We start from the raw sequence: 16,121 nt of genomic DNA on the forward strand, positions 1-16,121 counted from the left end.
AAATTAATTAGTTTCTCTCAAAATGTTGTCTGTAATACTTTCAAATTTTGTTTTCAATGAAAGTTAGCACATGTGCTTTGAATGCCTAGTTTTATCCCAAAGTTAGCCAACAAAAATGTTTTCATTTGGACATGAAAAAAGTTACATTAATACTAAGACAAAAAATACATTTCTCCAAACATCTCAGTAGATCAAAAAGAACTGAATACTATGTGCAGAGGGAAAAGTTATGGAGCCTAAAGTCTGACTGAAACTTATTTCATATATCATGAAAATATCTATACGACACTATTTCACCTTAGCTGTAATTTTTGGTAGTCCTGACAGCCAAAAAATTAGTACATCCATAACGTACATTTTCAGTTCAAAATAATTCTAACATATTTTGAATTTCAACATGTTGCAATTTTGGGGATGATTAAATTTTTTACACACTGCAAAATAATACACTATTGACTTTGACCTTTAGGAATGATATTGCTCAACACCCAGAATGGTTGGCATTTGAAATGCAGTGATGTGCACAGAGCCAAAAATGGACTTGAAGCTCCTACTGCAGAGTCAGTTAAAGTGTTAATAGCGTGGCATATGAGTGTGAATACCATAGACATATCTCTTTCACCTTATTACAAGCAGCAATTACATATTATTCACTATTTATTTATTCTAAAAACATTAAGAGTGTGTGCAGTTCTGTTTAATAGCCATTTGATTTTTTTTTTTACCAAATAGTAAAACTGTAAGTAATAAATTAAATAAATCTGTTAGACTGATTATATAACATCTATGTTTTTGTATGCTTCAAAACTTTGACCAAATCAATCAATCAATCAACAGTATGCAAGAACACATATTAATGTAACCAATTACCGAAAGGATTATCACAAATTCAAGATCTGTCTTTGCTGATTGAAACCTGAAACATTAGACGTATGTACCAGCAACAAATGTTGAACTCATGTAGGCGTCAGCTGCTGTCCCGACCATGTTTGGGTTATGGCCCATATTTAGCTTTTGCTTTGCAAGCAACATATATTAAATTCAAGGTGACCACCCTGTGAGAGTGTAAAAGACCTATAAAGTTCAAACTTGTGAGTTATAGTACACAAGATCATGAAAGTTAGGTATCTACAAGAATTCATGCAAGATGAAGGAATTTTTTTATATGGATTGGATTGCATTTATTTATATGGAAACCACACTCTGTACGCGTGTGTGTGTGTGTGTGTGTGTGTGTGTGTGTGTGTGTGTGTGTGTGTGTGTGTGTGTGTGTGTGTGTGTGTGTGTGTGTGTGTGTGTGTGTGTGTGTGTGTGTGTGTGTGTGTGTGTGTGTGTGCATGGGTGTGTGAAAGATGTCCTCATGGGGTGGTGTCAATGTTTACCACAAACTCAGGTCCAGCCAGGTGGGGGAGTTTGAGATTTCTGAGCAGGCTATTAGCTGTTACAAGGACTGCACTTCTGGACTGAAGCATCAAGTGTCATTTCTGGGATCTGCTGGAGCCATTCTTACAGTTTCACGGTCACCTCCCTAAGTACACCTGTTACCACAAGGACCATGTCAACATTGACCATTTAACAGAAAAAATATACAAGAATGGCAATCAGTCCACACAATCCATCCCTTGTTCTCGTCTATATTTTGGTTTTCAAAAAGAAATGTTTACATCATCTGTCTGACACAAATATTGGTATCATAAAAAAACTACTGAACTGTTAAAAGCACATAATGCTGTATCATGTTGCTGCCAGTAATGTGGAAGAAGTAACTGAAGATGAGATGGCGACATGCGAGAGGGCAATGTTTTTTTTCTGAACTATATTAAAAAATAACATGTTATTGTTTGTGGACATATAATAGATTTGTATTAACTAAATATTATTGAAATTGCTTGCATAAACAAAGTACAGTACAGAACTGGTAATGGTTATTTTTAATTTAGCGTGGAGACTGGGTAATTTGATTTACATTGTTTTTTGACTTAAGTTGCATCCCCTGGAACCAAACAACAACATAAGACGAAGTTTACCTGTACATATATAAAATGAGCAATGCTAAAGTTCTGATTGAATGGCAAACATGTAACTTGTTTCTTTAAAAAACAATACATAGAGATAATAACTACAATTCCTGATTTAACATTAGAAACACTTGAAGCACTGGCGTTTGAGGGACACTTCAATTATGCTCCCAGTATCAAATAATGTTTAGACAGCATCACAGTCAAGGTTAGTGTGGCTGAAATATTTAAAACTCATTCATTGAAGTCCACAATGACAGCTGCAGCAAACATGGCAAATGGATTCCATCACATACCACAGTCATAGAGACAGTAAAGAGGTTCTTAAATTTTGATATTTCAAAACATTCCTGTTGAATGATCTACTACTACGTGTGGTTTAGTTTTCATCAGAATGTGTATAATAGAATATGTAAACCTAGTGATTTTCATAGCAAACCTATATATTTATTATTCAAGTGTAAGCATGTTGTGGTAGTATGAGATAATGGCAGCAAATCATCTTTATCTTAAGGTAATTTAGGCAACGTATAATGGACTTTGAATGGAGTTATTACTTTTGGATTAATCGTAAACACACATACACACAAACATATACATACATATTTTTATGGATTTGAAAAGGAAAGATTATTTTAAATGATGTACAACTGACACACTTAAAAGTTTACAAAAATAAATAAAAAACAATCTCAGGTTCTGATCATGAAAAGCAAGATATAATAACAAGCCAGCAACCACTCACTCTCTTGGAGTAATGGTTACACTTGTTAATTGAGTGAGTGCAATGTGAGCTATCATACTATATCTCGTGTATATTAAAGTATCCTGTCCATCATCAGTGTATTAGAGGGACAAGTAAAAAGTTGTTGACCTAGTGTTAATTACAGCTACGGTAGCCAGAGGAGACTGAATACATTTTATATACTATAATTCAAATCTGATCTACAATTTCATGTCAAGCACAAAAATAGAACTTCTTTACAGTTACATACATATATGTAGCTTTTCAATCACGTTGATGTGATGCATTGAATCCTTATGTCAAATTAGAAAAGGAAAGTTAACTTTTTAAAAAAGAACTGGCATTAACTTCAATTAAATAAATAGTGGTTACATCTTTACTTAATTTTGTGCTACCAACACCAATAGATGTCTACTTAGTGTTATCGACACCATATTTGCATGTGTCCCATATTTAACTTCTACCACGTAGGCAAGCCAGATTGAATATAAGGAGTGAATAAGTAGTGAGACGTATGTGGTTGAAGACCAGAGACTCCTGCTTGTGGTAAGCTTAATCTGTCTCCGATACTGCTTTGAAATGTATTATTTAATTACGATATTAGTCTAACATTAAAAATTATTTTAATGTTTGAAACCTTTATTAACAGACATTTTTTCATGTATATGTACAGGACCACAGAACAGAATTAACAGGGAGAGGTGTCAGGTATGAACATCTTTAAACTGTCTTTCTAGTGCATCACTTTGCAACATTTCATTCATCTCTAGTTTTTCCAAAAATGTTATCATTAACATAATAAATTCTGTAAGATTTTGAGTCAGCTAAAGTGAAACAACATTTGAAGTACTGTGAAATTATTATATTTTATTATTACATACTGTATATGCTATACCATAATATATTGAATTACCTTATTCCCTCATTATTTATTCACACTTCAAGATGTGCGGCTTCATTACATCATCGATTTTAAAGTTATATCTGTATTGAATATTGTTCTCTATGAGATGAAAGTTTCATCTCATTGAGGATAAGGGAGAGAGAAAGAGTTGAGGAGCAAGTCTTTCCTATGAGCTGTAGTCACATGATACCATACGCGCATGCTATTGGCTGACTGGATCCGTATGTGCACTGTGTTCCGACACTCACGGTTCCTCCTACAAGTTTTCTTTTGCCTTGTGAAATGGAATTTTTGCTTTGTCAAACCATTACAATGCCTCCCAAACGTGCTGCTGGTTCACTATCAGTATGGGGACAGTTCATAAATGTTTTAATTATACCTAAATAATAAAATAAATATTTGGTCGCTATATCACGGATTTTCATTTTCCGCGAGTTGTCTTGGAACACATTAACTACGAGTAACGAGGAATTACTTTATAGGCATGTAATAGATAGATAAATATACTTTATTTATGTCAAACTGGAAAATTTAAGACATATAATTATTTAGTTGTACTCTAGGACGATATTTTCTTCTGTCAATAATTTGTAACATTCTTTTGAAAACCTTATAGAAGTAAACCGCCACCATGAGTACAGACGCGGAGATGGCCGTTTATGGCAAAGCTTCCATTTACCTCCGTAAACCAGAGAAGGAGAGAATCGAGGCTCAAAGCAAACCTTTTGATGCCAAGGCTGCCTGCTATGTGGCTGATGTTAAGGAGCTGTACTTGAAGGGAACAATCATCAAAAAAGATGGTGGCAAAGTCACTGTCAAAGTCCTGAACACACAAGAGGTTGGGATCAGAGAAGTCAGAATCAAATATGAATTCACTGTAATCCATTTTTATTGTGAAAAATGTTTTGTTTTCAGGAGAGGACAGTTAAAGAGGATGACGTCACTCCAATGAACCCTCCCAAGTTTGACAAAATTGAGGACATGGCCATGATGACCCATCTCAATGAAGCCTCTGTGCTTTATAACCTCAAAGAGCGTTATGCAGCATGGATGATTTACGTAAGACATGCTGAAAAAGATATACTAAAACTAACATATCATATGGAAAAAATAGTAATCTGTTGAATCTCTGTGATGATGTTCAGACCTACTCTGGGCTGTTCTGTGCCACTGTGAACCCCTACAAGTGGCTCCCAGTATACGATTCTGAAGTTGTAGCCGCCTACAGAGGCAAGAAGCGTATGGAGGCCCCACCCCACATCTTCTCTGTTTCTGACAATGCTTATCAGTTCATGCTTACTGGTAAGTCAATATCATAACAATGAAGAGTTGGGAACTACATAGATTTTCTGTTGCAGATAAACATAGTTGATTCCTCTCTTTTGAATTTAACAGACAGGGAGAACCAATCTGTCTTGATCACGTAAGTAACTTAATTGTTGTCATTGTCTGTTGGAATCGTATAGTTTGACAAATTGCTTACAAGTATGTGTCTACACCTAGTGGAGAATCTGGTGCTGGAAAGACTGTGAACACCAAGCGTGTCATCCAGTACTTTGCCACAATCTCAGTTGGTGGAGAGAAGAAGAAGCAGGATCCCTCAAAGGTGGGAGTATTTTACTGCATGATGGTTTCAATTCTGTGTTCCAAGCGAATGGACTATTTATCCTGTCATTTTCTGATGTTTCCCATGCCTTTTAACGTGGATAACAGGGCTCACTTGAGGATCAGATTATTGCAGCCAACCCTCTGCTGGAGGCCTATGGTAATGCCAAAACTGTGAGGAATGACAACTCTTCTCGTTTCGTAAGTATGGAAGATTTTTTTCAGAGATGTTGCACACTTCCATAGGGATGGATTATAACATTGATTCATTCTGAACAGGGTAAATTCATCAGAATCCATTTTGGCACAACTGGCAAACTGTCTAGTGCTGATATTGAGACATGTAAGTAATGATTCTAAACATATATATAGAAAAGAAAACTGACCAGGATGTAACCAATACAAAACATTTACAGATCTGCTGGAGAAGTCAAGAGTGACATTCCAGCTTCCTGATGAAAGAGGCTACCACATCTTCTATCAGATGATGACAAACCACAAACCCGAGCTGATTGGTAAACATTTATATTTCACATAATATGAACCTGTTTAAAGTTGTGATACTGTGTAAAACAATCCTGCTTTTATTATTCTCCAGAAATGTCACTGATCACAACCAACCCCTACGATTTCCCAATGTGCAGCATGGGTCAGATCACTGTTGCCAGCATTGATGACAAAGTTGAGCTGGAAGCCACTGATGTCAGTGATCTCCATTTAGAAACACATTTTGATTATTACATTCTACATAATACAAAACTTGTAAAAAGGAACTTTCTGAAGTAATGATGTTTTAAAACAGAATGCTATTGATATCCTGGGATTCACTGGTGAAGAGAAGCTCAGCATCTACAAGATGACTGGTGCTGTGCTTCACCATGGTAACATGAAGTTCAAGCAGAAGCAACGTGAGGAGCAGGCTGAGCCTGATGGCACAGAGGGTGAGCACTTTATGTCATCCAACAGCTTGACAATCAACAACAGTTCTTTATCAGACTGACAATGGACAACAATGCTCATATACTGTACTATATATATATATATAATTATTTTATTTTATTTTATTTTTTTTTTTTAGATGCTGACAAGGTTGCTTACTTGCTGGGCCTGAACTCTGCTGACATGCTGAAGGCTCTGTGCTATCCCAGAGTGAAGGTCGGAAATGAGTTTGTCACCAAGGGACAGACTGTACCTCAGGTAACCAAGATATACTTGTATTTTGTAGATGATTTTATACTCCATATCTTTCTAAATTGAGCAATGGAGAGTACTGACAAAATGTTTGTTTGTCTGTTTTGTACTGTTTGCTTTCAGGTGTTGAACTCTGTCACTGCTTTGGCCAAGTCTATCTATGAGAGGATGTTCTTGTGGATGGTCGTCCGCATCAACCAGATGTTGGACACTAAGCAGCCCAGACAGTTCTTCATTGGTGTCCTGGATATTGCTGGTTTTGAAATCTTTGATGTGAGATTAGTTTCAAACAACTCTCTATCCAATACTTAATTGTTCTTTTTACCATCAAGGTGTCATTCTGAATGTTTATTCCCTCACAGTTCAACAGCATGGAGCAGTTGTGCATCAACTTCACCAATGAGAAACTGCAACAGTTCTTCAACCACCACATGTTCGTTCTGGAGCAAGAGGAGTACAAGAAGGAGGGTATTATCTGGGAGTTCATTGACTTTGGTATGGACTTGGCTGCCTGCATTGAGCTGATTGAAAAGGTAATCACATAATCAAATATTTGCACTTCTTAATTTCATTAATGAATAACAGTGAAATAATTTTGTGTATGTTTCACCCACAAGCCCATGGGTATTTTCTCCATCCTTGAAGAGGAGTGCATGTTCCCCAAGGCCACAGACACATCCTTCAAGAACAAACTGTATGACCAGCATCTTGGCAAAAACAGAGCATTTGAGAAGCCAAAGCCAACCAAAGGAAAGGCTGAGGCCCACTTCTCCCTAGTGCACTATGCTGGTACCGTGGACTACAACGTTGCTGGCTGGTTGGACAAAAACAAGGATCCACTGAATGAGTCTGTGTTGCAGCTGTACCAGAAGTCCTCAGTAAAGCTGCTGGCCCTACTGTATCCCCCTGTTGTTGAGGGTATGATATTAACTACAACAACCTTGTATTTTTAATCATTTGTCAAGACTAATTATATGCATTATTATGATTCAACAACGTATGCTTAATTATCAATAGAGGCTGGCAAGAAGGGAGGAAAGAAGAAGGGTGGTTCTATGCAGACTGTGTCTTCACAGTTTAGGGTATGTTTCAGCATATATTATACAATAATTATAGAGTATTATATTTAATAGCACATGTTTTCATTTTGGATCTACAGGAGAACTTGGGCAAGCTGATGACAAACTTGAGGAGTACCCATCCTCACTTTGTGCGCTGTCTGATTCCCAATGAGTCAAAGACTCCAGGTACATACGGAATACAGACCGGTGTTTTAATTTGTTACTATGGTTTACTTACTCTGCCTAACTAGTTCTCAGTGAAGTGGACAAACTTATTTCCTCACAGGTCTGATGGAGAACTTCCTGGTTATCCACCAGCTCAGGTGTAATGGTGTGCTGGAGGGTATCAGAATCTGCAGAAAGGGTTTCCCCAGCAGAATCCTCTATGGTGATTTCAAGCAGAGGTATCACTATAGATTATAATATATTTGCTGTAAACTTTAAATTCTTGTACTGACCATTTACGTTGGCATTAAAGATACAAGGTCCTGAATGCCAGTGTCATTCCTGAGGGTCAGTTCATTGACAACAAGAAAGCGTCAGAGAAGCTGCTTGGGTCTATTGACGTTGATCATGACCAGTACCGATTTGGACACACCAAGGTAGGCACCTTGATTCACAGGCTAGGTTTAATTATTTCAATTCAATGTAAAATGCATATAAGTATCATATCTTGGGTCAATTAACCCAAATACTGTAATACCTAAAGACCATATGTGATTTTAATGAATTTGGTGCCAAGTCAGCTCATGGAACATGTGGATAATTATTATGATGGAAGGCAAACCAAAAACTCATCACTCAGAGTAGAAATATTAGCAAATATACAGTATATTTGTTTTTTATTTTTCAATTTTTTTGTTTTACGGGATGAAATTCATGATATATTAATTTTTTCAGGTGTTCTTCAAAGCTGGTCTGCTGGGTACCCTTGAGGAGATGAGAGATGAAAAATTAGCAACTCTGGTCACCATGACTCAGGCCGCCTGTCGTGGTTTCCTAATGAGAAGGGAGTTTGTGAAGATGATGGAGAGGAGGTATGTCTGACACGAAGAATTTGGAAACATGGTGTAATGAGTCAAACCCCTGTCATGAACAGGAACTCATTGTTCACAGGGAATCAATCTACACCATCCAGTACAATGTGCGCTCATTCATGAATGTGAAACACTGGCCGTGGATGAAAGTGTACTACAAGATCAAGCCTCTGCTGAAGAGTGCTGAAACTGAGAAGGAACTGCAGCAGATGAAAGAGAACTATGAGAAGATGCAAACAGACTTGGCTACTGCCCTGGCCAAGAAGAAGGAACTGGAAGAGAAGATGGTGTCCCTTCTGCAAGAGAAGAATGATCTGCAGCTCCAAGTGGCATCTGTAAGTACAAAGCAGACCGGAGTGCTTCCTCATTTACAATGATGATGTGCTGACATCTGGTCTCATGAAACCAATTAGGAATCAGAGAATCTGTCAGATGCTGAGGAAAGGTGTGAAGGACTTATCAAGAGCAAGATTCAGCTGGAAGCTAAACTCAAGGAGACAACTGAGAGACTGGAGGATGAAGAGGAAATCAATGCTGAGCTGACTGCTAAAAAGAGAAAGCTGGAAGATGAATGCTCTGAGCTCAAAAAAGACATTGATGACCTGGAACTTACCTTGGCTAAAGTGGAGAAAGAGAAACATGCTACTGAAAACAAGGTTTGAAACTATGAGTTTATCAATATGACGAGGATATATTAATGTGGTATCATGAAATAACTGCAAATTTCTGTCAAACGTAGGTGAAGAACCTGACAGAGGAGATGGCCTCTCAGGATGAGAGCATTGCTAAGCTGACCAAGGAAAAGAAAGCCCTTCAGGAGGCTCACCAGCAGACTCTTGATGACCTGCAGGCTGAGGAAGATAAAGTCAACACTCTGACCAAGGCCAAGACCAAACTTGAGCAGCAAGTGGATGATGTAAGTTTATGAACTCACGTTGAGCAGCAAAGTAGGACTGTTTTTGAACATGACATTAAACACAAATTTTCATCATGTTCAGCTTGAGGGTTCTCTGGAGCAAGAAAAGAAGCTGCGTATGGACCTTGAGAGAGCCAAGAGGAAGCTTGAGGGTGATTTGAAACTTGCCCAGGAATCCATCATGGATCTTGAGAATGACAAGCAGCAGTCCGATGAGAAACTGAAAAAGTAACATTACTAATTCTATTAAGAATTTCTTTTGATATTTCTTGTGCAATGTTTGTGTACTATAAACTACTTTGTCTTTCTGTCTAACAGGAAGGACTTTGAAACCAGTCAGCTCCTCAGCAAGATTGAGGATGAGCAGTCATTGGGTGCTCAACTTCAGAAGAAGATCAAGGAGCTTCAGGTTATTATGTCACATGAAAGATTACTGCAAAAGTTAGCTATTATAAATTATGTTGAATAACAATACAGTCACAATCAACAGGCTCGTATTGAGGAACTGGAGGAAGAGATTGAGGCTGAGCGTGCTGCTCGTGCCAAGGTTGAGAAGCAGAGAGCTGACCTCTCCAGAGAACTGGAGGAGATCAGTGAGAGGCTAGAGGAGGCTGGTGGGGCTACTGCTGCTCAGATTGAGATGAACAAGAAGCGTGAAGCGGAGTTCCAGAAGCTCCGTCGGGACCTGGAAGAGTCCACACTGCAGCATGAAGCCACCGCTGCTGCTCTTCGCAAGAAGCAGGCTGACAGCGTTGCTGAGCTGGGAGAGCAGATTGACAACCTCCAGCGTGTTAAGCAGAAGCTTGAAAAGGAAAAGAGTGAATACAAGATGGAGATTGATGACCTGTCTAGCAACATGGAAGCTGTTGCCAAAGCAAAGGTACATGAAAAACGAAGTTGGGTATTACTAACAAACTTTATATATAGAAGAGTGCACTTTATCAAATATATTTAAGCTGGCTAATGATCTGACCAATCTGTTATACTTTCTCTTTTTAGGGAAATCTTGAGAAGATGTGCCGTACTCTTGAGGACCAACTGAGTGAACTGAAGACCAAGAACGATGAAAATGTTCGTCAAATTAATGACATGAGTGCACAGAAAGCCCGTCTCCTTACAGAAAATGGTATCCAAGACTTACCAATTAATCATTTGTTGTCTAACTGAGAAACAAGACAGATTAGTTTAACCAATTATGACTTCTTTCTTGCAAGGTGAGTTTGGTCGTCAAATTGAGGAGAAAGAAGCGCTTGTCTCCCAGCTGACCAGAGGAAAGCAGGCTTTCACACAGCAGATTGAGGAGCTTAAGAGGCACAATGAGGAGGAAGTTAAGGTCAGAACATTTTGCTCGTTTCCTGATGAATCTATGTACATCATTTCGACATTTTACGAACTGAACATTATTTCTACACAAGGCCAAGAATGCTCTCGCCCATGGACTGCAATCAGCCCGCCATGACTGTGATCTGCTAAGGGAGCAGTTTGAAGAAGAGCAGGAAGCCAAGGCTGAACTGCAGCGTGGAATGTCCAAGGCCAACAGTGAGGTTGCTCAGTGGAGAACTAAGTATGAAACTGATGCCATTCAGCGCACTGAGGAGCTTGAGGAGGCCAAGTGGGTAACATTCAAAGAATTGCGTATATAAGTAATATAATTAAAGTGGATTAGTATAAATACCCAAATACCAAATATGACATGTGTGCAGGGCTCGAAATTGCGCCCATTTTGGTCGCATATGCGCCCAAATTTTTATGAGTGCGACTATTAAATGTATTTGGGAGCACCGGTGCGACTAGGGAAAAAAATCTGGTGGGCCTTTTTTTGTGAGACCGCGCTCCTGCGGTCCTTCCAGGAAACGATGAGAGCACAACTGCTGCTGCTCTCCTGGGCGAGGGAGAGAGGCGCACGGAACGGAGATGGACGGAGCGTCTCTATCGCTCCGTCACTGCCTTGCTTTTGGGTAGGTGCTCCTAAAGTCTTTGCTGGTGCTGCTAACTTCTAAATTTGGGAGCACCAGTGCTACCAAGAAAAAAAGTTCGTTTCGAGCCCTGCATGTGTGACATATATAATTTAAAGAACATAGTTTTAAGTTCACCTTCTGTTCATCTAGATTCATAACTATGTCTCTTTAAAATGAAACAGAAAAAAACTGGCGCAGCGCCTTCAAGAGGCTGAGGAACAAATCGAGGCAGTGAATTCCAAGTGTGCATCTCTTGAGAAGACCAAACAAAGGCTTCAGAGTGAAGTGGAGGACCTCATGATTGATGTGGAAAGGGCTAACGGACTGGCTGCCAACCTGGACAAGAAGCAGAGGAACTTTGACAAAGTAACAAAGTTTGCTTTGTCTGAACATTTATTAAATCAAAGCAAAACAGATGTATTTTTCATCAAATTAAATAAGGTTATAATGAGTTGAATAAATCTTCTCATTAAGGTTTTGGCTGAGTGGAAACAGAAGTATGAGGAGGGCCAGGCAGAGCTTGAGGGAGCTCAGAAGGAGGCTCGTTCTCTCAGCACTGAGTTGTTCAAAATGAAGAACTCCTATGAGGAAGCTCTCGATCAGCTGGAGACCATGAAGCGTGAAAACAAGAACCTGCAACGTGAGTTCTGATTAGATGATGATGTAACTAAAATGACACTTTTTCAACACAATACCACATGTATATGTGGTACTCACTTAAGGGTTGGACACACTAAGTTTAACAATTTCAAAAACATGCTTTTCTCTGCAGAGGAGATCTCAGATCTGACTGAACAAATTGGTGAGACTGGTAAGAGCATCCATGAGCTGGAGAAATCCAAGAAGCAGGTGGAGACAGAGAAGTCTGAGATTCAGACAGCTCTTGAAGAGGCCGAGGTACCTTTAATCTCAGAAGATTTACTGAATCGCAATCGACAAATGCCCCCTCCAATATTTGTCAACAAAAATAAATTTTATTTTTTGATATTATCAGGGCACTTTGGAGCATGAAGAATCTAAGATCCTGCGTGTCCAGTTGGAGCTTAACCAGATTAAGGGTGAGGTGGACAGGAAGCTGGCAGAGAAAGATGAGGAGATGGAACAGATCAAGAGAAACAGCCAGAGAGTGATTGACTCCATGCAGAGCACTCTGGATTCTGAGGTCAGGAGCAGGAATGATGCCCTGAGAATCAAGAAGAAGATGGAGGGAGACCTGAATGAGATGGAGATTCAGTTGAGCCATGCCAACCGTCAGGCCAGTGAGTCCCAGAAGCAGCTGAGGAATGTCCAAGCACAGCTGAAGGTATGGAAGAACAGAGTAGCTGCTATGATTTGGGTCATTTCACCTACTTTTGGTATTTATATTCTGCTAATGTTATTCACCAGGATGCACAACTGCACCTTGATGATGCTGTCAGAGCCCAAGATGACGTCAAGGAACAAGCTGCCATGGTGGACCGCAGGAATGGTCTCATGGTGGCTGAAATTGAGGAACTTAGAGCTGCTCTGGAACAAACTGAGAGAAGCCGCAAAATCGCTGAGCAGGAGCTGGTCGATGCCAGTGAGCGTGTTGGACTTCTGCACTCCCAGGTGAACAACTATCAATTATTGAATTATCTGAAAATTAAACCACTTTTTTAATGTGACATCTATGAGATGACTGACATGACTCAATTTTTTAACACTTTAGAACACAAGTCTCATAAACACCAAGAAGAAGCTTGAGGCTGACTTGGTCCAGGTCCAGAGTGAAGTGGATGACACCGTTCAGGAAGCAAGGAATGCCGAGGACAAGGCCAAGAAAGCTATTACCGATGTAAATTTAACTTTTATTTTCATACATTGTTGTGTAAGTGAAGTGTTTTTTTTGTTTTGTTTTTCTGCTTTTCAAATTTTAATCTTACAATGCTTCCTCTAGGCTGCTATGATGGCTGAGGAGCTGAAGAAGGAGCAGGACACTAGCGCTCACCTGGAGAGGATGAAGAAGAACCTGGAGGTCGCAGTGAAGGATCTGCAGCACCGCCTGGATGAGGCTGAGAATCTGGCCATGAAGGGTGGAAAGAAGCAGCTCCAGAAACTTGAGTCTAGAGTAAGACAACCCATTTTTGGTTGAGGTCCAAAACAAGGACCACAACCTATTAACAAACAACTGTTTGGACATCTGAGCCAATGTAAAACAGTAAATCTGTAAGGATCAAAAATATTTTCTGGTTTCCTGTAGGTGCGTGAGCTGGAGGCAGAAATTGAAGCTGAACAGAGACGCGGTGCAGATGCTGTTAAGGGTGTCCGCAAATATGAGAGGAGGGTGAAGGAGCTGACTTACCAGGTATATCATCACTTTTATGAATAACATGTACATTCTTGCTAAACATATGTTAACCTGAAAAAAATTACCTCTTAAAGACAGAGGAGGACAAGAAAAATGTTGCCAGGCTCCAGGATCTGGTTGACAAGCTGCAGCTCAAGGTGAAGGCCTACAAGAGGCAAGCTGAGGAAGCGGTAAGGACAAGACACTTCTTCATTTTTTTAAATTTAAGGAGACGTAGTAAGTCTTTTTGAACACTGAAATGTGTTTCTGTCTTGTATTTCAGGAGGAACAGGCCAATGTTCACCTGTCCAAGTGCAGGAAGATCCAGCATGAGCTGGAGGAGGCTGAAGAGCGTGCTGACATTGCAGAGTCCCAGGTCAACAAACTGAGAGCAAAGAGCCGTGACTCTACCAAGGCAAGTCTATCTATATTTCAACTTATTGAAGAAACAAGTGAACTTTTGACAGATAAAAACATTACATGTAAAAAGTATGCTGTGTAATCACTTATGAATTATCTCTATGTTTTCTTTTCTTACAGGGAAAAGAGGCAGCTGAGTAACACACTTCAGATGATGGACTATTTCTTGTCATATAATATGATTTGAAATATACCACAATAAAGTTTTTTGATGTTCACATGATGTACATGTGTCAGTTTTTGTGTGATTTGGTTAAAAAAATTGTCCTCCAACATTATCTAAATACTGTACTTCCTTGATATGCACGGTGGCATAGTGGTTAGCGCTTTTCACTCCTCATTCATACTTGGTGATGGTAAGCTAAGTGTGTAGCCACAGCTGCCCTGGGGCAGACTGACAGAGGAGTCTACAGTGCAGAATCACTGCCTTTTTGGTGATAGTCCCGTCTTTGTTCTTCTTATAAATAAACTTTCCGCCCAAAGGTCCTAGTAGGCTTGCCTCGCGCTCCTGTGTCGCATCCATCTCTGTTGTCAGTTACCCTGCTTTTGACCAGTGGCGAAAGGTACAAAGTTACGTGCCACTACAGCCTACAGGTCCCTCAGTGGGCCAAATTTAAAATGCTTGTGCATTGACTTGCCACTCATGCGCGTTAATTTGCAGCGTAATTAATTAATCTAATTAACGCGTTAAAGTGACAACCCTAATATATACACACACACACACACACACACACACACACACACACACACACACACACACACACACATATATATATATATATATATATATATATATATATATATAAATGTCCCTCTCACCCTTGTGGGGTGGTATCTGTGTGTCATCCTCAAGCTCGGGTCCTCTGCCAGAGGCCTGGGAGTCTGTGGGTTCTTCGCAGTATCTTAGCTGTTCCTAGGACTGCGCTCTTCTGGACCGAGGCTTCAGATGTTGTTGCAGGAATCTGCCAAAGCCACTCTTCCAGTTTGGGGGTCACTGCCCGAAGTGCTCCTACTACCACGGGGACCACATTAACCTTGACCTTCCACATCTGTTACAGCTGTTCTTTCAACCCTTGATATTTCTCAATCTTTTCATGTTCCTTCTTCCTGATGTTGGCGTTAGCTGGAATATTTTTTAATTTAATTTTAATTTAATTTATTTTAATTTTAATTTTAATTTTAATTTTAATTTTAATTTTAATTTTAATTTTAATTTTAATTTAATTTAATATACTGGTTTGATCCCCGGAGGGAAATTAAGAAAGCACACTCTAGCTACTGATTACAAACGCATGCATACATATTTGTGAGTACAGGCCCCTGTATCACACACACACACAAAGGGGCCTGTAGGCATGCAGGGGAGGTAGAGTGGCAGGCAGCTCCTTCTTGGTGCGCCTCAAATGAGCAATTTGTAAAGGGGACGGCACCTTGCTCAAGGGTGCCTCGGCAGTGCTCCGGAGATGAGCTGACACCTCCCACTGTTAGCTCACCTCCGGGTATTTTTGGGGGGGCGGGAGCGGGAATCGAACCGCCGATCTTAAATCATAGGACGACCTGCTCTACCGCCCGCTTTACCACTGAGCCACTGCCGCCCCTAAGCCACATCTATCACCACTGCTCTCTTCTGCTCTTTGTCCATCACTACTATGTCCGGTTTGTTAGCCAGTAGCTGTTTGTCGGTCTGGAAGCTGAAGTCCCACAGGATCTTAGCCTTGTTGTTCTCAACCACCTTCGGTGGTATGTCCCATTGGGATTTGGGTACTTCTAGTCCATACTGGGTACAGATGTTCCTGTACACTATCACAGCTACTTGGTTGTGCCTTTTCATGTATGCTGAGCTGGCAAGCATCTTACACCCTGCTACCACATGCTGGACTGACTCTGGGGCTTCTTTACATAGCCTGCACCTTGGGTCAGATCTACTGTGGTAGATATTGGCCTCTATTGCCCTTGTA

The 16,121-nt window shown here is 39.9% G+C and overlaps 1 protein-coding gene across 1 annotated transcript; it reads left to right on the forward strand.

Annotated features, from left to right (window-relative positions):
- Window positions 1-4,298: 4,298 nt before the first annotated feature.
- Window positions 4,299-14,304, forward strand: LOC137593526 (myosin heavy chain, fast skeletal muscle-like). Its single transcript, XM_068312311.1, has 39 exons — window positions 4,299-4,505; window positions 4,583-4,726; window positions 4,813-4,969; window positions 5,063-5,090; window positions 5,171-5,279; window positions 5,381-5,473; window positions 5,552-5,615; window positions 5,689-5,787; window positions 5,871-5,974; window positions 6,075-6,213; window positions 6,351-6,469; window positions 6,587-6,736; window positions 6,826-6,996; window positions 7,081-7,381; window positions 7,481-7,545; window positions 7,623-7,710; window positions 7,811-7,928; window positions 8,003-8,126; window positions 8,425-8,561; window positions 8,641-8,896; window positions 8,975-9,217; window positions 9,301-9,477; window positions 9,560-9,705; window positions 9,796-9,886; window positions 9,968-10,357; window positions 10,477-10,603; window positions 10,692-10,810; window positions 10,893-11,089; window positions 11,618-11,801; window positions 11,910-12,075; window positions 12,208-12,332; window positions 12,430-12,738; window positions 12,822-13,025; window positions 13,126-13,251; window positions 13,354-13,524; window positions 13,657-13,761; window positions 13,839-13,934; window positions 14,027-14,158; window positions 14,284-14,304. The coding sequence occupies exons 1-39, from the start codon at window positions 4,299-4,301 to the stop codon at window positions 14,302-14,304; spliced, it is 5,802 nt and encodes a 1,933-aa protein (XP_068168412.1).
- The last annotated feature ends 1,817 nt before the right edge of the window (window positions 14,305-16,121 follow it).

Source organism: Antennarius striatus, chromosome 4 (genome assembly GCF_040054535.1).
Source record: "Antennarius striatus isolate MH-2024 chromosome 4, ASM4005453v1, whole genome shotgun sequence".
NCBI classification, from domain to species: Eukaryota; Metazoa; Chordata; class Actinopteri; order Lophiiformes; family Antennariidae; genus Antennarius; species Antennarius striatus.

Bases quoted from the DNA above. Each gene is read 5' to 3' on its own strand.
- LOC137593526 (XM_068312311.1), top strand. From the start codon at position 4,299: ATGAGTACAGACGCGGAGATGGCCGTTTATGGCAAAGCTTCCATTTAC. The intron at 4,727-4,812 runs GTAAGACATGCT...GATGATGTTCAG, and splicing joins ATGCAGCATGGATGATTTAC to ACCTACTCTGGGCTGTTCTG. The intron at 4,970-5,062 runs GTAAGTCAATAT...TGAATTTAACAG, and splicing joins TTATCAGTTCATGCTTACTG to ACAGGGAGAACCAATCTGTC.